The sequence below is a fragment of the Oncorhynchus mykiss genome, chromosome 12, assembly GCF_057628025.1.
Source record: "Oncorhynchus mykiss isolate SJ-2025 chromosome 12, ASM5762802v1, whole genome shotgun sequence".
Lineage (NCBI taxonomy): Eukaryota > Metazoa > Chordata > Actinopteri > Salmoniformes > Salmonidae > Oncorhynchus > Oncorhynchus mykiss.
This window is the reverse complement of record NC_143033.1, coordinates 68,072,378-68,095,794: the sequence shown is the minus strand read 5'-3', so window position 1 is coordinate 68,095,794 and position 23,417 is coordinate 68,072,378. Positions and strand designations below refer to the sequence as shown.

The following is a 23,417-nucleotide window of genomic DNA, read 5'->3' as shown; positions in this document are numbered from 1 at the left end:
TAAATATAGAATTGGCTTCCTATTTCGCAACAAAACATCCTTCACTCATGCTGTCAAACATACCCTCGTCAAACTGACTACCCTACCGATCCTTGACTTCGGGGATGTCATTTACAAAATAGTCTCCAACACTCTACTCAGCAAATTGGATGCAGTCTATCACAGTGCCATCCGTTTTGTCACCAAAGCCCAATAAACTACTCACCACTGCGACCTGTATGCTCTCGTTGGCTGGCCCTCGCTTCATATTCGTCGCCAAACCCACTGGCCCCAGGTCATCTATAAGTCTTTGCTAGGTAAAGCCCCGCCTTATCTCAGCTCACTGGTCACCATAGCAGCACTCACCCATAGCACGCGCTCCAGCAGGTATATTTCACTGGTCACCCCCAAAGCCAATTCCTCCTTTGGCTGCCTTTCCCTCCAGTTCCCTGCTGCCAATGACTGGAACGAATTGCAAAAATCACTGAAGCTGAAGACTCTTATCTCCCCCTCTAACTTTAAGCACCAGCTGTCAGAGCAGCTCACAGATCACTGCACCTGTACATAGCCTATCTGTAAATAACCCATCCAACTACCTCATCCCCATACTGTTATTTTATTTTTCTCCTTTTCACCCCAGTATCCCTACTTGCACATTCATCTTCTGCACATCTGTCACTCCAGTGTTTAATTGCTAAATTGTAATTATTTCGCTACTATGGCCTATTTATTGCCTTACTTCGCCTCATTTACACACACTGTATATAGACTTTTCTTTTTATGTTATTGACTGTATGTTTGTTTATTCCATTCCTCTGTGTTGATTTTTGTGTCGCACTGCTTTGCTTTATCTTGGCCAGGTCGCAGTTGTAAATGAGAATTTGTTCTCAACTGGCCTACATGGTTAAATAAAGGTGACAAAAAATGTTTTTAAAGAGTGCTGCACCAATTTAACTGAAATGTGGTAGTAGTTCCCTGTCAAGTTAATGTATATAGGGGACAGATCAGAGTGGCAGCAAGTGTTTTGCCAAGCCATTTTTGTATGTTTTTCCCTGTAATCACGGCCAATTTGGAAGCCTTTGTGTTAGTCCTAGAAGTGCAAGTGATATAAAATACCAAATATTCATAAATATGCTGTAATATACAAACACCTAGCAGCCAACCTGCTTGCACCAATCCCATGTAATTACAGTAAAATACCAATACTACAATAACAGTAGCAATTACTTAAAGTATAGTAAGCTAATTTTACAGTATTGTTCTGTATTGTTGCTATGATATTACAGTAAATTAGAGAAAGTTAGTGGTAAATTACTGTGACTATTACCGTGTCATACTTTGCACTAGTCAGAGATGGGCAAAAAATACATCAAAAGGTATCTTGACACAAATACAAAATACTTCGAAGACCAATGTATCCTTCAATACAAAAACATTCTCAGTAACGGATACAGAAACGTTTTACTTGCTGTGACTTTGGAGAGTGTCTGCTAAATGACCAAAATTGAAATGTAAAAATGATCAACAAGAACATATCACAGTCATAGCAAGTAAACGTTTTTTTTTTTTTTTACCATTACTGAGAATGTTAAAGTTAAGTGGGCTATTTGCAAGTTTATTTTGTGTTAGAAAACACAAAATACATATATAAAAAAAAACTGTCACAAAATAGATTAATTGTACGGTAGGCCAGTGAAATACAAATGACAGAGTAGGTATTGAAATACCTATATCAAATGCTTTTAACAGAAATAGTGCACGTAGTTGGCACTAGTTACCTACACTGTAAATCTACAACGGCGTATTAACCACTGTGCTTCCACTAATGCACTGTCAAGTCTAGAAATACAACATGTTGGTGTAGTCAGGTGTTACAGTAATATATCGCTTACATTTGTGTGTCAGTAAAGGTCCTGTAAATCTACAGTCATTTACTGGCTTCTGTGCTGCCATTATTTTACTGTACATTTGCAGATACCTACTGGCTACTGTACTGTCTGTAATTTACTGTAAAAATTATAGCAAATGTTTTACAGTGTGCTTTTGGTCTGTTTGTCTGTGCCTAAGCATGTCAAGGCTCAGTCAGCTCATAAAAGGTTGGGTAAGGTAGGGTAAAGGTCATCTATGAAGTTGGAGTGTGCTAGCAAACACTCACAAGCACATTAGACTTAACCAAGTAATGTGACCAAACCATAGACCAGTCATTTAAGGTTGATATTAATGCATGGTCTGTTGTACATATTTTTTAGAAGGGCTAGGCCCCTTAATTGTTTAAATTTGTCCTGGGCCCCCTATTGGCTAACACCTGCCCTGGCAAGTGGCAACACATTGTCATGAGTGCTTGTGCTCTAAATTTCAGCAATTGTTACTGGTCAGGCAAGTCATTTAAGCTACTCAGAGGTGTCAAACATTCGTGCCATTCATGCTTTGTTGTTGGTGTTGTTGATAGGATGATCATAGGATTATAACCCTTGGGAGAGATTATTTAATACAGATTTCAGCTTGATGGATGTTCATGTATGATACATGTGAATGTACAGAATGTGTGCTTTCATATCCATCTGGGTTCTCGTCTACTTTCTCTACCACAGTTAGAATACAACAGAGCACAATCAGACCTGGAGTGACTAAGGGGGCAGCTGAAATTGACGAGGGGGCACAATTTTTGTTGCGTTCTTGCTTTGGAATTATATTGAATTCTGCTTATATCACGCTATACCACAATAAACATAAAGTTCAAATGCGGAGACTCCGAGATCATTGAGCGCTTTTGAAGTGACAGGTTGGTGTGAAATCCTTTGCCTATCTCCGCTGTGCTGTATCAGCACAATGAACAGCGTAAGGCCATTTTGGTAATGAATATAGGCTATAAGATAGATAGGCTGCTTGTAATAGGTGAATTACCCTATGTGAATGTAGGCATGCACACAGCTGTCTTACCAAAATAATGCAAACTAAATGTTGAAAGTAGTAGCCTAGTTATTCATGCATGCAAACAAACATACTGAATAGCACTTTGGCTTACAATATCAACACAACTGCAAATGCAAACGAATACCAACAAAACAGTGGTATCTCGTAGTAGGCCAGGTAAACAAAATATCAGATCGATAAAGTCATGGCACAATCTATATTTAGGCTAGTTACATTAACAGTAAACGAATGCAGTAAATAAAAGACGAATAGTTTAATCTTTTTCACATCTAGAAAGTCGGCTCTCTGGGCCTCTACCAGTTGGCTGTTGCGTTCACTGAATCGTTCTGACATTTCACCAATGACAGCATCCAACGTGCTGAAGAACAGTGTTTTACACTCAGTCTTTACTCCTCTGTCTGTGTCGGCCTACTGTACTGTCCACCACGTATTGCTGGATATTAATACTTACATAATGTTGTCATTTTCTTGGGGCTGTTTGTGCGTCAGTACCACAGGCACTGCACTATGCCCAAATTGCTTTGAACTCGATGTTACACCTCAGCTTCTCAATGCACTCCAACGCACTGTGGACCACTTTGACTCTAGTGTAAAGATCTGTTGCTTTTGCCTGGAGTCATTTGTTTGGAGGATCGAAAAGACTGAGGATTCTGGCTGTAAACCTAAATTCAGGGTCTGTCAACGCCTTCAACAGCCCTGTAGCCTCCAATCTTACTTATGTGTTGTGATATGATGTCAGAGGAACTTCTGTGACATCATCACATCACAAAACTTTTAACACCCATTGATACAGTAGCCAGGTGTCCGGTCCATCTTTGATCCAGGAGCCTTTTTAAGGTTTCTGCAGTGTACACGGCAGCCACTGTTGGTTAATAATTTGTAGTGAGTCACAGACATTAAGAAAGTCCTCCAGCACATTCTCAGACAACATTGCGTGAACTACTACTAAGTGAAGCTTGTTTTTCCCTGCTTTTTATGGAAACTCAAGGAGTCATACCTAACCGCCACAGTGGCTTTCCATAGCCCCTCTACACACACTACGGTGCGCTCTGTCCATTGTGCTGACACAGCGCAGCGGAGATACAGATATTGCGAAAACCTGCCACTCAATTATTTTAACCCATTTCCTATTTTTATATAGGGACATACAGTGCCTTGCGAAAGTATTCGGCCCCCTTGAACTTTGCGACCTTTTGCCACATTTCAGGCTTCAAACATAAAGATATAAAACTGTATTTTTTTGTGAAGAATCAACAACAAGTGGGACACAATCATGAAGTGGAACGACATTTATTGGATATTTCAAACTTTTTTAACAAATCAAAAACTGACAAATTGGGCGTGCAAAATGATTCAGCCCCTTTACTTTCAGTGCAGCAAACTCTCTCCAGAAGTTCAGTGAGGATCTCTGAATGATCCAATGTTGACCTAAATGACTAATGATGATAAATACAATCCACCTGTGTGTAATCAAGTCTCCGTATAAATGCACCTGCACTGTGATAGTCTCAGAGGTCCGTTAAAAGCGCAGAGAGCATCATGAAGAACAAGGAACACACCAGGCAGGTCCGAGATACTGTTGTGAAGAAGCTTAAAGCCGGATTTGGATACAAAAAGATTTCCCAAGCTTTAAACATCCCAAGGAGCACTGTGCAAGCGATAATATTGAAGTGGAAGGAGTATCAGACCACTGCAAATCTACCAAGACCTGGCCGTCCCTCTAAACTTTCAGCTCATACAAGGAGAAGACTGATCAGAGATGCAGCCAAGAGGCCCATGATCACTCTGGATGAACTGCAGAGATCTACAGCTGAGGTGGGAGACTCTGTCCATAGGACAACAATCAGTCGTATATTGCACAAATCTGGCCTTTATGGAAGAGTGGCAAGAAGAAAGCCATTTCTTAAAGATATCCATGAAAAGTGTTGTTTAAAGTTTGCCACAAGCCACCTGGGAGACACACCAAACATGTGGAAGAAGGTGCTCTGGTCAGATGAAACCAAAATTGAACTTTTTGGCAACAATGCAAAACGTTATGTTTGGCGTAAAAGCAACACAGCTGAACACAACATCCCCACTGTCAAACATGGTGGTGGCAGCATCATGGTTTGGGCCTGCTTTTCTTCAGCAGGGACAGGGAAGATGGTTAAAATTGATGGGAAGATGGATGGAGCCAAATACAGGACCATTCTGGAAGAGAACCTGATGGAGTCTGCAAAAGACCTGAGACTGGGACGGAGATTTGTCTTCCAACAAGACAATGATCCAAAACATAAAGCAAAATCTACAATAGAATGGTTCAAAAATAAACATCCAGGTGTTAGAATGGCCAAGTCAAAGTCCAGACCTGAATCCAATCGAGAATCTGTGGAAAGAACTGAAAACTGCTGTTCACAAATGCTCTCCATCCAACCTCACTGAGCTCGAGCTGTTTTGCAAGGAGGAATGGGAAAAAATCTCCCAGCCCCGTCTCCCGTCTCTCGATGTGCAAAACTGATAGAGACATACCCCAAGCGACTTACAGCTGTAATCGCAGCAAAAGGTGGCGCTACAAAGTATTAACTTAAGGGGGCTGAATAATTTTGCACGCCCAATTTGTCAGTTTTTGATTTGTTAAAAAAGTTTGAAATATCCAATAAATGTCGTTCCACTTCATGATTGTGTCCCACTTGTTGTTGATTCTTCACAAAAAAAATACAGTTTTATATCTTTATGTTTGAAGCCTGAAATGTGGCAAAAGGTCGCAAAGTTCAAGGGGGGCGAATACTTTCGCAAGGCACTGTAAAACTAAAACTGAGGGGGCACAAGTTTCAACTGAGGGGCCTAAGCCCCCTTGCCTCCTTGTGGAGCTGGGTCCTGTCACGTGTGCTCCGTCTCCAGCCTCTAGGTCACCAGGCTGCTCATTATGGCGCACACCTGTCGTTACACGCACCTGCGTGTCGTCAGACTCAACTGGACTCCACCACTTCCCTGATTACCTTCCCTACATATGTCATTCCCTTTGGTTCCTTCCCCATGCGTCATTGTTTCTATTCCTGCGTCATGTCTGCGTTGTCCGTGTTTCTTATTTTGTATTATGTTGTGTTTATTTATTAAAACACTCACTCCCTAAACTTGCTTCCCGACTCTTAGCGCACATTGTTACAGGTCCAAGCTCAGTGTGCTGCATAAGGGAGAAGTTGAGCATGTGCGTGTGTGCGTATGTGTGTGTGATTGCCTGCCTCCACAGCAAATTGGCCAGTGTTATCTAGCGTTGATTCCATAATTAAATATACACTGCATTCAGAAAGTATTCGGAACCCTTCACTTTTTCCACATTTTGTTACATTACAGCCTTATTCAAAAATGTATTTAAAAAAAAAATGTTTATCCTCATCAATCCACACACAATATCCCATAATGACAAAGCAAAAACAGGTTTTTAGATTTTTTTTAGCAAATGTATTAAAAATAAAAACACTGAAATAAATTATTTACATAAGTATTCTGCTATACTAACTCTCAACAGTAAGTTGAAAACCCGACTGAGTTCCTAAAAAACAAATAATAATAATCTGGGTCAAGCAACCGTTTTGTGTCATGAGCCTCCCCTGCTTTTCTCTCTCTCTCTCTCTCTTTCTCTTTCTCTCTCTCTCTCTCTCTCTCTCTCTCTCTCTCTCTCTCTCTCTCTCTCTCTCTCTCTCTCTCTCTCTCTCTCTCTCTCTCTCTCTCTCTCTGTGTGCATTGTTGTAAATTCAGTTTGGTAGCCTGGTGGTTGTTGTCATGTCATTCATTGTTGAGGCCACCTGCCGCTGTATGGAAGCTCTACCAAATAGTTCAAACAATGTAGCGTAACAGAGTAGTGCAAGTATTGGAGATGTTGAAAAGAGAAGAGGGAGTTCTAAATCGGAAATAACACTTGCCAACAAACCAGCATGGTTAGACTTTACCGGCAAGGGAGGTACTGTATGTTTAATGACATTCTCTCTTTCTCTCCTGCTCTTTCTCTCCCTCTGTCTCACACTTCTGTTTTTCTCTCCCTTTCTCATATTTTACTTTCATGTGCTCATGTGCAACAGCTTTAAGCTGCATTTGCTAAAGGGTATTTCAACATACTCTTTATTACAACAGCATATTTCAGTGTTAACACAGTAAAACATAACAGTTTTATCTAGCATTCAGGTTCCCTTATCACATCATAGACATCTTTGTTACTGGTTGTACAATCTTCTATTGGTGTGTAAAGCCTAGACTTCCTGGTCCCACATCTGTTTGTTCTATCATGTCAACTCCATTGCGGTCAACCCGAACTGCTGCTGTGTCAACCCAACTGACAATTTAAATAAAAAAACAACTGACGGTTAAATTAACTCAACTAACTTGGTCAAAATGACCCAGCATGTGTTCTGTCCAATATTTACCCAGAGCTGGGTTACCAAATAACAAAATTGGGTTGTTTGTAGCCCAGCATTTTTTAGAGTGCACAAACAGACCTGCACAGTCTATAGACTCCCTATGATGACAGCTGTACTCATGGGGAAATTGAGTTGTGGGTGATTGAACTGGCCCTACTGCTCAGTTCAGCTTCCCTTTTCTTAAGGAAAGCCTTACAGTCAAGCCCTGATAGGCACTCTGTCACATTTCCACATTAACATGGGCTGTGAGACCATGATTTGTGATTTGTCATGGGGATATTTTTGGCTAGCTACGTGTGGTTAGCTAGCTAAACAATGCCACTTTATATAATGTTTACATACCCTACATTACTCATCTCATATGTATATACTGTACTCTATACCATCCACTGCATGGCCATTCGGCCATCGCTCATTCATATATTTTTATGTACATATTCTTATTCATTCCTTTACACTTGTGTATAAGGTAGCTGTTGTGAAATTGTTAGGTTAGATTACTTGTTAGATATTACTGCATGGTCGGAATTAGAAGCACAAGCATTTCGCTACACTCGCATTAACATCTGCTAACCATGTTTATGTGACAAATACCATTTCATTTGATTTGATATTTCATGAGGTCTGTGGGTCATTCTCTCAGTATATTGTGGTCCAGGAGGTGGGGTTCATATATATACGATCTGTTTTTATGTACTAAGTTTTGGAGACAAATTACTTGGTGTTACCTTAAATTATAAACTGTCATGATCAAAACAAATGGTTGTAAAGATGGGGAGAGGTCTTTCCATAATAGAGAGATGCTTTGCTTTTTTGGCACCACGCTCCAATAATCAAGTCCTGCAGGCTCTAGTTTTGTCTTATCTTGATTGTTATCCAGTCACGTGGTCAGGTGCTTGCTCTTCATTGTATTCAAAGGGCTAATATAAAAACTATTACATGCCAGTCTATCTTGGCTAAGAGCTGAGGAGAGACTGACCACATCACTTCTTCTTTTTTATAAGAAACGTTAATGTGTTGAAAATTCCAAGTTGTTTGCAAGTCAACTTACACACATCTCTGACACACACACTTACCCCACCAGACATGCTACCAGGCGTCTTTTAACAGTCCCCTAATCCAGAACAGAACAAATTCAAGAACCAACCTATACCAAGATGGAGTAGCAGTGCGGATGTGTTTGTTGTTGTCCCATGTAAATTTGGTATTTTTCATATTTTTTTTGTATATATTTCAATATATTTCAATCTCTTTTTCCATTTTTAAATTAAATATACCTTCCGGCAACCTGCCTCACCCAATGTTTTACGGATCTGCTATTTTTAGACGTTATAGCTAGAACCTCCATCAGAGGCGAGCTGTCAGATGCTAACCAGCTAATTAGCTACTAGCTATTTAGTCATTGTTAGCCACTGCCTTTACCTCTAGCTCAGACATCAGCTGCTTTTAACCTGGATAATACCAGCCAGTCTGCACAACGCGATATCAACCCTGAGCTTTGACTGCTTTTCTGACTGCTTTTCTCCACCATTACTCCAGATTACTCCATTACCTGACCATTACTCCAGATCATCGCAGCTAGCTAGCTGCTACCGATTGGCCCAGCCCCGAAGCTAGCCTTTGAGCCAGGCCCATCTCCCGGCCTGCTCAGTGGACCCTATGATCACTCGGCTACACAGCTGATGCCTCCCGGACTCTTCACTACCACTACTAGAAGCCACTACATCGCCGGATTCCTGCCGTAAGCTCTGGCTCTTTGCATCGGATCATCGCAACGAGCTAGCCCCTTGTCCCGAAGCTAGCACCTCGAGCCAGGCGCATCTCCCGGCTAGCAAAATAAATTACTACAGCTACAATACCTCTTTTGCCAATTGGCCTGGACCCTTTGTCAACACGGAGCCTGTTTCAGTATGATATGTTGGATAAAGGAATAAAGACAGACACCAATGTCAGGTTCAATAGCCTTGTTTGTGCATTGTACAAATCCCTACAACTGGAGTCCGGGGAACAGTCCAGCTAGTCGATTACCTATCAACTAGACTCCGTAACATCATCCTTTTCAATAGAAAGTGCAAACATAAAGGCATAACATTAAGTTCTTAACAGTCAGGTCATAACAATAGAAAAAGCATTACATTTTCTTTTTACTTCAGTTGTCATCTTCCTTTTTTAATTTAATTATTTAAGAAAAAATATAAAATGTATATAACCGAGGGCAAGTTAACAGTCCCTTGCTTACAGAGTAAGCCTGTCCGGTGGCTTGCACAGCCGACCCACCCGTGAGTAAGTATTGACTCTGACAGGGGTAGGATTAGGGGCACGAGCTGGAGAGCTTGATGGGGTAGAAGCCTCACCTTCAGTTGGCCCATGTCTCAATTCTGCGCCCCTTACCCTTAGGCCTGGACTGTGATCCAGCTCATCTAGGTGAGTGTATGGCGTGTTCTGGTTTGTCTGCTCTGCTACGTGCAGATCCACCCGATTGCGACGATAGAGGGAGCCACCAACATCCACCAGGTAAGAACGTGGTGCCCAGCCTCCAAAGTCCTGTGTGGTCTCCCGGCAGCGGTTTCATCCTTATCGTTTCACCCACCTCCAGCTCTGGTAGGTCTCGAGCAGTCCGGTCGTAGAAGCACTTAGGGAGCTGCTTTCTGTGACGCAGTTTGTCCGTGACGCCAACCATGACGCAGGGCTCAAGTAGCTTGTTGGCTACGGGGATGGTAGTCTTCAGACGTCTGGACAGAAGGCGTTGTGCTGGGCTGCTGTCCATGTTTTCAGTGGGTGTGTTCCTCCACTGTAAGATCACTTTCCATGGGTCGTTGCTGTCGCGCAAGGCCCTGCTTAACAGGTTTTTTTGCAATCTTGACAGCTGATTCTGCCTTGCCATTTGCTTTTGAGTGTCTTGGAGGGGAGGTCACATGGTCAAACTCCCATTCTGAGGCAAAACGCTTGAACTGTGCAGTGAATTGTGGGCCATTGTCCGTGATTACCTTGTCAGGCTGACCTTGCCTTGCAAAATGCGCCTTGCAGCGCTTTATGACTGTCTCTGCAGACAAGTCAGGGAGCAGTTCAATTTCCCAAAAGTCAGAGTAGTGATCAACGATGAGAAGATAGTCCTTTTGTCTGTGGCTGAATAAGTCCATGCTGACGATTTGACAGGCCCTTGTGGGCAGTTCGTGTGACATCATGGTTTCCTTTTGCTGTTCATGAGCGTACTCATTACATGTGGTACAGTTGCTGACAAAATCTTTAATTTCTGCTTGCATGTTTGGCCAGTATAATGTTTCACGAGCCTGGCGGTAGCATGCGTCACCTCCAACGTGACTGGAGTGAATGCGGGTAAGCATCTCTGGACGTAGTGATTTGGGAATAATGACCTTCTGACCTCTGAACAAGACGCCATTTTGCACGCTGCTCTCATCTCGAAAGGTCCAGTATTCTCTCACTGTGAAAGGTGTCTCCTCTTTCAGGTATGGCCAACCTGCAAAAGCCATGGACTTCAGTGACTGTAGGTGTTCGTCCTTGTCAGTGTGTTGCCTTATCTGGGCTAGGCGGTGATCTGTGACGTTTAAGTAGCCTGCCTGATTGATCTGTTGAACATCTTGTTGTTCCTGCTGTAGCGAACATATGGCCTGCCGCTGATAGACAGTGCCTCTGCCTGTACATTGTGTTGTTGCCCTGCTCAGTGTGTCGCTGATGTACATCTCTGGTCCTGGCTTGTAAATTACCTTCAGGCTGTAGTTTTGCAGAGTCAGGAGCATGCTTTGAAGCCTCTTGGGCGCTTTGAGGAGAGGTTTACTGAATATGGCAATGAGTGGTTTGTGGTCAGTTTCAGCGGTGACCAGGTCTCGCCCATATAAGTAGTGATGGAATCGCTGGCAGGAGAAGACGATGCTGAGGCACTCTTTCTCAATTTGTGCATAGTTTTGTTCAGTGGTGGTGAGCGCTCTCGAGGCAAACGCAACGGGCTGGCCTTCCTGCATAAGGCAGCCAAGTCAAGTCCCCTTTGGCTGGAGTCGCTCTGGATTGTGACAGGCTTCATAACGTCATAGTAGCGCAACACTGACATGGATGAAGCGAGAGATTTCATCTCCTGCACTGCGGCCTCGTGCTTGGGTAGCCAGTGCCATGGTGTGTCTTTGTCCAGCAACCGGCGCAGAGGCTCACAGACTGCTGAGGTGTGGCATGAACTTTGCAAGATAGTTTGCAAATCCGATGAGACGCTGTACTCCTTTTGCATCAGACGGGTTTGGCATGTCGAGGATCGCTCTGACCTTGTCTGGGTCCGGCTCAGGCCTTTTGCCGAGAGAATGTGGCCATGGAAGTGGACGTCTTTCACCTTGAACTGCAGCTTCTTCAGGCCAAGGCGAAGCTTAACTGATCAGCAGCGCTCCATCAGTGCCAGGAGCTACACATCGTGGTCGCGTTCTGCTTCTTCGTCTGTGTCACCACAACCTACGATCAGGACATCATCGGCGATGGGTTCAATGCCCTTGAGCCCAGCCAGTAACTCGTGCTGCTTACGTTGGTATATCTCAGGTGCCACAGAGACACCAAACGGGAGAAAGAGACAGCATTTCTGACCCCAGGGGGTCCAGAAGGTAGTCATCAGGCTGCTTTCTTCATCCAGCTTGCATTGAAGGAATGCATCTCGGGCATCCACCAAAGTGAAAATCCTGGCCTTGGGAAGCTTATAGAGGACATCCTCTAGTGTCGGCATGATGTATTGGGATCGTTTCAGTGCTTGGTTCAGATGCTTTGGGTCGATGCAGACCCTCAGCTTCTCTGTTTTTTTCACTATGACCATATTGCTGATCCAGTCAGTTGGTTCAGTCACAGATGTCATGTGGCCATCGGCCTCATACTTGTCCAGCTGGGCCTTCACAGCCACTTTCATTGCAATCGACACATTGCGAGGAGCACACTGGACTGGAGTGATGCTCTCATCCACTTCAAAGTGTACCTCCACAGATTCAACGGGCATGTTGAATACATCGTCATATCTGCTGAGTAGTTGTTCTTTGGACAGAGGTCCATGCTGGACATTTCGCTACACTCGCATTAACATCTGCTAACCATGTGTATGTGACAAATAACATTTGATTTGATTTGATTTGCAGGTCATTTGGTACAGTGAACTGCATCAGTCCCAGGCGTTCGCATGTAGAGCCTGAGAGGAGAGGATGTTGACTGGTTTTTACAATCTCAAACTCCAGCTTGTGTTTGCGTCCCCGAATAACACATTCGGTCTCAAAGGTGCCCATAGAGCTCATTAGCTCTCCTGAGTACAGCTTTAGTCTAGTATCGCTGGGCAATAGATGTGTGTCAGGTGCCAGATTGATTTTGTCTTTGTAGCTCATTACGTTGCATGTAGCACCAGAATCCAGTTGACATTGTTGTTGCTTGTTGTGTAATCGTAGTGTCATAAAACATTTCTTCCCTCTTGAGTGTACAGCCCCAATGGATTAATGCATGTAAATGTCACTTTCACTGTTCAGCTCTGAACATTGAGTGACATCATCAACACAGTGAATCTTGCCCTCACTCACCCTTCTTTTGCTTTTGAAACACACTTTTGCAAAATGATTATTAGTTCCACAAGCTCTGCATGGTTTTCCGTAGGCAGGGCAGTGCTCTTTGCCACGTGTGTGTGTATTCCCACAGTATTTACATGCTACGGGGCTCTCTGTGTTCACCGTTCGGGGCTCTCTGTGTTCACCGTTCGTGGTGAATTGCTCTGCCTCGATTGGTTTAGTCTGAATGTCTGCCTAGCAACAGCGTGAACATATCAACGTCGGAGCGTGGGGTTTCGATTTCCATTGCTCTCATTCTCATGTCAGTGACTTCAGCAGTGCGGCACATTTCGATGGCAGTTACTAATGTTAAGTCTCTCTCTCTCAGTAGACGCCGGCGTGTATCCTCATTTGCAATTCCCAGCACTATTTTGTCACAAATCAATTCATCTTTCAATCCCCCGTATTCACAAGTGGCGGATTTCTCTCTCAAACAGGTTACAAAGTTGTGTACTGACTCACCCTCTTCCTGTTTGCAGCTTCCGAAAACGAACCGCTCGTAAATTACGTTTCTGGCGGGTTTGAAGTAATTCTCCACTGCATCGAATATAGCCTTTGCATCACACTGTTGTCGTGCTGTGAGGGTGAGATTGTGCCGGTAGATATGCCTGCATTCGCTGCCCATTAAACTCCTCAGAGTTGCAGCTTGTACCTCGTTGGGTTTCTCATGTAGACCGGTCGCCAGCGCATAGTCCTCAAATTCATCCCTGAAGTTGTCCCAATTAGTATTCCAGTCCCCTGTGAGAACCATGGGATTTGGTGGCGGAATGTTCGCTGCCATAGCAATGGAATATGAGATTTCTTTGCCTTCAGTCATCGAAGTAGGTAGTGATGCTAGCTAGTCAGCTAACAACGAGTTGATCAGTGTTGTGAGTAGGAAACGGCGTGTGTTCGCATATGGAACGTAACTGCGCCTATAAAATAACAAACGTGTGTTTTCTGAGCCACTTCTGATACCATGTTTCAGTATGATATGTTGGATAAAGGAATAAAGACAGACACCAATGTCAGGTTCAATAGCCTTGTTTGTGCATTGTACAAATCCCTACACATGGAGTCTGAGGAACAGTCCGGCTAGTCGATTACCTATCAACTAGACTCCGTAACAGAGCCCTGCCAATCCATCATGACTGGTCTGCCGATGTCCCCTCAACCAACCTCTTTCGGACATTTGTGAAGACACTTCTGCTAGCCCCGTCCTGCTAACTTTATGGACACCATGTCTCCCACTTGCTAGTGTAGTAACGGCTTCCCTGTTTCATCTAGCCCTGTGTGTAGTTAACTGACCCTCTCTGCCCATTCTTCGCTATTTTACCTGTTGTTGTTGTCTTAGCTGATTTAGCTGTTGCTGTCTTAGCTAGCTCTCCCAATCAACACCTGTGATTGCTTTATTCCTCGCTTTATATCAATATGCCTTGTATACTGTTAGTAGTTCTTTATTTTACTTTTATTTAACTAGGCAAGTCAGTTAAGAACAACATCTTATTTTCAATGACGGTCTAAGAACAGTGGGTTAACTGCCTGTTCAGGAGCAGAACGACAGATTTGTGACCTTGTCAGCTCGGGGATTTGAACTTGCAACCTTTCGGTTACTAGTCCAACACTCTAACCAATAGGCTACCCTGCCCTATAATTGATTAATTTTACTGCGGAGCCCATAGCCCCTCTCAACATGCCTCTTTTGTCCCACCTCCCACACATGGGGTGACCTCACCTAGCATAACTAGTGCCGCCAGAGATGCAACCTCTCTTATTGTCACTCAATGCCTAGGTTTACCTCCACTGTATCCGCACCCTACCATACCCCTCTCTGTACTGCCCTCCCAAGCAAAAAGGCAGTAACTGCTCATAGCGTGGAACTGAGAAAAATGGCTTCAAAGTTTTTTAATTGTCCAGCCAAATTAATTCTAGGGAGATCATTGGAGATCTGTTGCCTTAGTATGAGTAATTGTTTTTATTCATGTTGACCCTGATCTCTGACATGCCCTTTGACCCTTAAACGGCAGTTATTGCCTTCTTCCGTGGCATGATATGTTATAAATTTCAGGGTAATACCAAAGCAAAGAGCAGTATCTGCCATTTTCATTTGTTAGTTTACTATACTTCTCATTGCATCCTTTGTGTCTTCCACTAAGATACCAGTTGCATTTACGTAGAAATGTAGGTTCTGCATCAGTCACATTTACATACTGTGTTTGACAAGTAGCCCATGTCTTGTTATAAGAATAAATGTGAAAATTAAATGGTTGCATGTCTTGTAATATAAAATTATGGAATATGATAGAAGTATGACATAGGGAAATATAAATTATAACAATGACCCTGTGATTGCTAATAAAAACATTGTATTAGTATTTATCAAATTACACTTTAAGAATACATTTTAAATATATTTACATGTTCATATTCATAAGAGGACACAAATTACATTTAGCTACAATTGATAAAATGCTGAATAGTTAGTTACATTTCATTTTTAAGTAACATTTCATTTTTAAGTAAAACTTCTTCAGTGCTTTTCCATATCACTCCACATCCTCAGCAATGCTGTTCACAACCAAGGCATTCCAGAACTGCCTTCGATTTGCAGGCATCAGAGGACACATCTTGGTGATTATGTCCATCTTCTTGGACTCTTCTATCCCTCTATCCTGTGTATGTAGTGTCGAAGTTGTCTCTAGAGTGACTTTCTTCTTGATAAAGTCAAGCTCTGTGAAGTCCTTTTCTTCATGGGAAACTTTGCAGTAGAGGCTCCTGGATCCATGCCTCAACTGGATCTCAGCCATCTCCGCCAGCTTTGGTGCTGCTGCCTTCTTCAGCTTGACGATGGAATAGCCAGCTTTCCATGCCAGGATGTTTTCCTTTTTCACTTCGACCACCTCCACTTTGCCTGCATTGGAAGTGGCGACCACATGGAGGCAGTCCCCGAAGTCGTACACCACACTTCCTGGTCGTTCTTTCATTTATTGTTCCACACCATGGTGGAAACTGTCTGCACTCATGAAGGTGTGCTCTGGCTCGAAGAACTTGAGGGTGATCTCATCCATCAAAGTTGAGTCAGCATTGACAACACTCACCAGTGATGTTAGGAGGCACAGGTTTTTGTTTTGAGAAGTGCAGTTATCCACCCAATACACTGCATGCTTGACATCTCTCTCCCTCTCCAGTGCTGTTACATAAGATTAAGTAATCTCCTCTGCCTTCCAACCAGCTGTTACTTCATGCCATACCACTGAGATGGTTCTTCTTCTTCATCTTTTGAGACTTATTTTCAATGGTGGCGAATGTCTCGTGATAGCATTGTTCACAAGAAGAATCGTTGCCTGTTTTCACACCTGGCATGCGAGGGAGCATGATGACTTTTTGTATATCAACGCTCCTCACAGACCAGTCCTCAGGCCAATCTTTCTGTGCATCAGCCTGGTAATGGCTTCTGCTCTGCCTTGCAGACTTATGTTCCTCATATTTCATACATTGCATGCAGTCGGGGTTGGTGAAGGTGAATTCAGGTGCTGGATGGCTGTTGTCTTGGCAGGCTTGGGTTTCCATGGCCTCATTCTCCCTGTGCTCCATCTACAGATGATGACCCTGCACCAAACCGAGCTCGCACTCCTCCTCTTCAAGCTTCACAAAGCTGATGTTCCTTCCCTTTACCGCCTTGTGATAGGTTTCGTAACCACAGCTGGCATCTTTGTTCTTCTCCTTGTAGTCATTATGCATGAACCCGAATATTGACATCACTAGGGAGGTAGAGGCGATGTGGGGAATGCTCTTGTCTGTACTGGTTGATTTGGGGATGGAAGGACGCAATGTGTTGCAGAATTGGATTCATGTTCAATTTGCTCGCTGAAGCTTTCTTTCCCCTCTGATCCTTTGGTGGAATCAGTTTGGTGGCGATTGACATGCCCATCATCGTGACAATCAGCCTGTCATTTTTGGGGTGGTAGCCCAATGTTGTCAGAAAAAACACTTTGCACACCTGTTGTGCAGAACCGCTCTGGTTTGGTAGATGGTACAGAAACGACCTGCTGCGTCGACTGTCAGCGCCAACAGTGATATCTTTCTTAGATTGCTGTGCCACCATGTGGAAGATCTATGTCCTCTTCTCCTTATACTTCATCTCCCAATACTTTTCCCATATTTCCTTTTGCCTACCCTCTGAAATATTCTGAGTACATTGGCTCTTGTATTTGGGACCACATGGCTTACCCATTGGTGAAGTCTTGGATTTCTTGTTTGATAGGTTGTCTGGAGTTGTGTCCATAGGCTTAGCTGCCACTTGTGCTGGAACATCCAACTCTGAAGGTGGATGATAATCTTCATCATCATCATCGGAAATTGATTTCTCATCTCAGCTGTGTTAACAAAACTCCAAACGAGCTTCAGTGCCATACAACACTCCTTCCGTGGCCTCCAAATGCTCTTAAATGCTAGGAAAACTAAATGCATGCTCTTCAACCGATCGCTTCCCCCACCCGCCCAACTAGCATCACTACTCTGAACGGTTCTGACTTAGAATATGTGGACAACTACAAATACCTAGGTGTCTGGCTAGACTGTAAATTCTCCTTCCAGACTCATATTAAGCATCTCCAATCCAAAATTAAATCTAGAATCGGCTTCCTATTTCGCAACAAAGCCTCCTTCACTCACGCTACCAAACATACCCTTGTAAAACTGACTATCCTACCGATCCTCAACCTAGGCATTGTAATTTACAAAATAGACTCCAACACTCTACTCAGGAAGCTGGATGGAGTCTATCACAATGGCATCCGTTTTGTCACCCAAGCCCCATATACTACCCACCACTGCGACTTGTATGCTCTCGTCGGCTGGCCCTCTCTACATATTCGTCGCCAGACCCACTGGCTCCAGATCGTCTATAAGTCTTTGCTAGTTAAAGCTCCGCCTTATCTCATCTCACATGTCACCATAACAACACCCACCCATAGCACGCGCTCCGCAGGTATATCTCACTGGTCATCCCAAAAGCCAAATCCTCCTTCGGCCATCTTTCCTTCCAGTTCTCTGTTGCCAATGACTGGAACGAATTGCAAAAATCGCTGAAGTTGGAGACTCATATCTCCCTCACTAACTTTAAGCATCAGCTATCTGAGCAGCTTACCGATCGCTGCAGCTGTACGTAGCCCATCTGTAAATAGCCCATCCAACTACCTCATCCCCATATTGTTTTTATTTACTTTTTTGCTATTTTGCACACCAGTATTTCTACTTGCACATCATCATCTGCACATCTATCACTCCAGTGTTAATTTGCTAAATTGTAATTATTTTGCTACTATGGCCTATTTATTGCCTTACCTCCTTACTTCATTTGCACACACTGTATATAGATTTTTCTATTGTGTTATTGACTGTACTTTTGTTTATCCCATGTGTAACTCTGTGTTGTTGTTTTTTGTCGCACTGCTTTGCTTTATCTTGGCCAGGTCGCAGTTGTAAATGAGAACTTGTTCTCAACTGGCCTACCTGGTTAAATAAAGGTGAAATTTAAAAAAAATACAAAAGAAAGCGTACTGTACTTTATTGGGCTATTATTGCATGGAACTCCCTTCCATCTCATATTGCTCAAATTAACAGCAAACCTGCTAAAAAAAACAGATACCACCTCACAGCACAACGCCTCTCCCCTATTTGACCTAGATATGTTGTGTGTATGTATTGATAAATCAAATCAAATAAAAGTTTATTTGTCACGTGCGCCAAATACAACAGGTGTAAACCTTACAGTGAAATGCTTACTTACAGGCTCTAACCAATGGTGCCAAAAAAAGGTATGTGTGTGTGTGTGTGTGTAGGTAGGTAGGTAAGTAAAATAAATAAAACAACAGTAGAAAGACATTTGAAAAAAGAGTAGCAAGGCTATATACAGACACCTGTTAGTCAGGCTTATTGAGGTAGTATGTACATGTAAGTATCGTTAAAGTGACTGTGCATATATGATAAACAGAGAGTAGCAGAAGAGTAAAAAGAGGGGTTGGCGGGTGGCGGGACACAATGCAGATAGCCCGGTTAGCCAATGTGCGGGAGCACTGGTTGGTCTGGCCAATTTAGGTAGTATGTACATGAATGTATAGTTAAAGTGACTAAGCATATAAGATAAACAGAGAGTAGCATCAGCGTAAAAGAGGGGTTGGGGGGGGCACACAATGCAAATTGTCCGGGTAACCATTGGTTACCTGTTCAGGAGTCTTATGGCTTGGGGGTAGAAACTGTTGAGAAGCCTTTTAGTCCTAGACTTGGCACTCCGGTACGGCTTGCCATGCGGTAGTAGAGCAAACAGTCTATGACTGGGTTGGCTGTCTATGACTGGGCCTTCCTCTGACACCGCCTGGTGTAGAGGTCCTTGATGGCAGGCAGCTTTGCCCCAGTGATGTACTGGGCTGTACCCACTACCCTCTGAAGTGCCTTGCCGTCGGAGGCCGAGCAATTGCAGTACCAGGCAGTGATGCAACCGGTCAGGATATGTAGGCTATGTCTGCCATTTTAAAATGTATGTAGTTCTGTCCTTGAACTGCTCTTGTCTATTGATGTTCTCTATTATGTCATGATTTATGTTTCATGTGGACCCCAGAAAGAGTAGCTGCTGCTTTAGCAACAGCTAATGGGGATCTTAATAAAATAACAAAACTACTATAGGTCTATGTAGCTGTGAACTTCCTCTAAGGTTGCATCCCAAATAGCACCCTATTCCCTTTATAGTGTACAAATTTTGACCAGGGCCCATAGCACACATTGTCTGTTCCCCTTTTCCCATTTTTTCCGGGACTTTCCAGTTTGGTCTGTTATTCATTCTGACTTTCACGGAAGCTTGTGTTGTTGATGGTTGCTGTTAGACAAATACATTGTCAGAGCAAATGTACTTATTTACAATGCGCAACACTGTAGCCTCTGCATTCGTGTGTGGGCAGGGATGTTATGTAATGATGATAATTTTTCCCAGACACAATACTAGCACTGTGGGACTGTCCAGGTAGCCTATCCCCAACCTTTGTAAGGAAGCAGCACACCGGAGGATCAGGTGTGTGTGTGTAACCCTAAGCTAGAGGACCAGAAGGAATGAGCAGAGCAGCAGGTTGGAGGGTATGTGGGTAAGGGAAGGGGGGCAGGAGGAGGGGGAAGGTTTGGAGAAGGAAAGTATTGTAGTGCACTGTGCACAGAGTAACAGAGAAAAGAGGGTGACATTTGAGCATGGTGAGTGGGAGAGAATAGCTTTCATTGTACAAAAGGGCACTGGGCTGGCTCTCTCTCCAGAGGATGAAGCTGAGACTTCCTTGTCACAGACTAATGTTTAATGTGTAACTTCTATGACTTTTATGATAGCAATCACATGTCCTCCACTGCCTTTCTGCAGAGTTGTAAACAGTCCAAGGTCTCATTCACATTACCCAGGAATTAACATGTGATGTGCCACCACATGCACCCTCAAATATCTTAACGATCAGTCACTCACCTACAGTACACTAATTCCATGTGTGACCAATCAGCAGAATTTCACTCACTGGAGATCAGTAAGGAGGAAGACGTAGTCATATTTACCAGCACTAATGCTCTGAATAGGTGCCCAACCCTAAGGTGTGTGCTGCAATGAAGATTGTACCCAGTTTCACATGCCCTTCTTTATCTTTATACGTCTAAGTAAGCTCCTAGAGCAGCAGGGTTACGCTCAAACAAAATTCTTGGCTAAAAACAACTCAATTTGGATTATTTGGTAAACCAGCACTGGGTAAATTTTGGACAGAACACACGCTGGGTTATTTTGACTCAGCCAGTTGGGTTGCGTGAATAACCCAAATGTTGGGTTGTTTGGATTAACCAAACACGGGTTAATTTAACCTTCAGTTGTTTTTTTGTTTTTTAACCATCAGTTGGGTTGACACAGCAGCTGGGTCTTTTTTCATGTAAACCATCGGTTATTTTCAGAAATTGCGGCCTATTAGAAAATTATTTGTCACTTGTTCATCATGTACAATGCAAATACAAACGTTCCTTGAATATTTTTGCACATTACATATTCTCATATAAAATTCATAACATTTATTATTTACATACCCCAACAGTGAGATAAGCATAGGCTCGAGGAACTCTTACACTAGTGTAAGCCTCATCAAAGCTTCAATAGTTTCAGTGTTCAACCTTAAAATGTGATAACAATTCAACAGAACAGATTCACCGGAATTTACACTCACAGGTGGCCAAAATTATCTGAAAGCCACACCCCTACTAAGCAAAACCAGTGTTCTGAACTGACCCGCTGGGTCGTATCTCAATAACCTAGCATCAATAACCCAGCAACCAGCATCAATAACCCAGCAGTTTGCAAAGAAAACAACCCAACTAAGTTACCCATCGCCTTCAAAACATCTGGGTGCAATTGAGTTGAACTTGCATTCACATGCAATAGCTATTTTTTTCCTTTATACGGTCAAATAAAATCCCAGAATGGTTTTAGGTACTTTTGCACCACTATGAGGTTGAGTAGACTCCCAGATCCTGATTCCAGGTTTCACAATAGTAGCAGGAAGTACATCAGGAAATTGTAGACTGTGTACACACAGATCGGAGAAAAACTGTACAAAAAGGACCTGACTCTTGACATTATTACCTGTCTGTCAGAGTTCTTCAAGAACAGTGGGTTTGGAGTCAGGCGCAGGGAGCAGAGGGTTCGAATAAATGGATATTTTTTATTCCCGGAAAAACGTTCACGCCAAAAACACAAGGCGCATTAACTGACCAGCCCATACACAGGACCCAAAACTGTCCGGAAAAACAAGATACAAACAACCATCAACAAACTAACAGCATAGCAATCCCGCACAAACCTAGGCGGGCCTAACAGGCTTAAATAGACAAATATCAAGAAACACAAAAAGGAACAGGTGCAACTAATAAGACCAAACGAACAGAAAAGGAAAAAGGGATCAGTGCCGGCTAGTAGACCGGCGACGACGACCGCCGAGCGCCGCCCGAACAGGCAGGGGAGCCACCTTCGGTGGGAGTCGTGACACTGTCTGTCAGACATTAACATTTCATCATACATTTCAATACACTTTGATGATTTCATTATTATTGTCCAAATTCTACCTCCTTGCTCCATATAAAAGAGTGAGTGAATGAGATATGGAAACAGGTCATACCATTTTTTATTGTTGTTTTAGCAAGTTGTAAAGGGACATTTCATGTCAGGATGTATCAAATAAGGTGGGTGACTGAAGGGATGACATGCATTACAGTTTGGGCCTGCTGTATTTATGTGACAGTAAAAACATGCTCCCCATGAAGGGTTTGAGAGAGTGATACTGTATATTAAACTTGTGTATTACTTTCTATCTACATGATGTGTACAGTATATATGGTACACTTTATTTGAAGGTTCTGTAATAAATCATTTCTAAGGAATGTATAAGTTGTGTTTTCATCATTTGTTAATCATTACTCTCACATGTATAAACCATTTACCAATCATTAGTAAAGTTATATTGGTGCCGGAGGAGATGGCTGTCGTTTTACAGGCTCCTAATCCTAACCAATTCTGCCATTGTATTTTTTTTCACTTTATTTGTAACTTATTTTGTACATAATAAATCTCTTATGACCAAAAAGATGCTTCTGCATATCAGAACAGCGATTACTCACCTCGTACTGGACAAAGAGTTTTTCTTAAACGAGTCGGAGGTGAATCAGACACCGGACAAGGCCCAAATCCCTGTCTTTCGCATGAAGAAGAGACAGAGATACAGGGGTTGTAGGTCGGGGTGACTTGTAAGAATCCGACGGTGAGTGTGTAACCTGCCTCTACCATCAGTCCTACTAGCCAACGTGCAATCATTGGATGATAAACTGGATAAGCTCCGATCAAAACTATCCTACCAACTGGACATTAAAACTGTAATATCTTATGTTTCACCGAGTTGGGACTGAACAACGACATGGGATAACATACAGCTGGCTGGGTTTTCCGTGCATCAGCATGATAGAACAGCTTCCTCCGGTAAGACAATTGGTGGCGCTCTGTTTCTATTTGTAAATAACAGCTGGTACTCAAAATCGAATATTAATGAAGTCTCTAGGTTTTGCACGCCTGAGGTAGAGTATCTCATGATAAACTGTAGACCGCATTACAGCTACATTTGAATTTCTGTACAAAATGGTATATCATACACTGCATTTGAGAAAACAATGGGAAAGTAATTTACTTTTGCTTTGAAAGTTGATCAACCTGTCTTTCAATGTTTTGGTACTACTATTGGAGAGCCCTTATTTGTATTCAGCATTCACCCATTCAGCATTGTTCACACCCTCTTAAGCCTTAGCCCCACCTATCTCTTTAGGGTTGATCCAAGCGTTCTGTACTAACTTGCCAGCTACTTCCAGACATCTAAGGGAGAGAGTACAGCTCACTGAACATTACTCACCCTAGCAGAGCTGGTTAGGCTGTTACGTTATCCAGAGCGTTGGTGACTGCAACTGTGCTGTCAGATTGTCCGTTTGTATATTCAGAGTGTTTCGCGTTCAG

The 23,417-nt window shown here is 43.0% G+C and overlaps 1 protein-coding gene across 3 annotated transcripts in view; it reads left to right on the top strand.

The window, feature by feature from the left end:
• LOC110538028 (beta-1,4-mannosyl-glycoprotein 4-beta-N-acetylglucosaminyltransferase) overlaps positions 1-23,417 on the top strand; it is a 41,529-nt gene that overhangs the window by 4,619 nt on the left and 13,493 nt on the right. Inside the window, exon 1 of one of the 3 annotated variants that reach the window (XM_021624565.3) lies at positions 6,552-6,853. The exons of the other annotated variants lie outside the window; for them this stretch is intronic. Coding sequence (XP_021480240.1) covers positions 6,828-6,853 — 26 coding nt within the window. The 5' untranslated portion in view covers positions 6,552-6,827. Of the gene's footprint in view, positions 1-6,551; positions 6,854-23,417 lie in introns of those variants that run through there. 3 annotated transcript variants of the gene reach the window in all.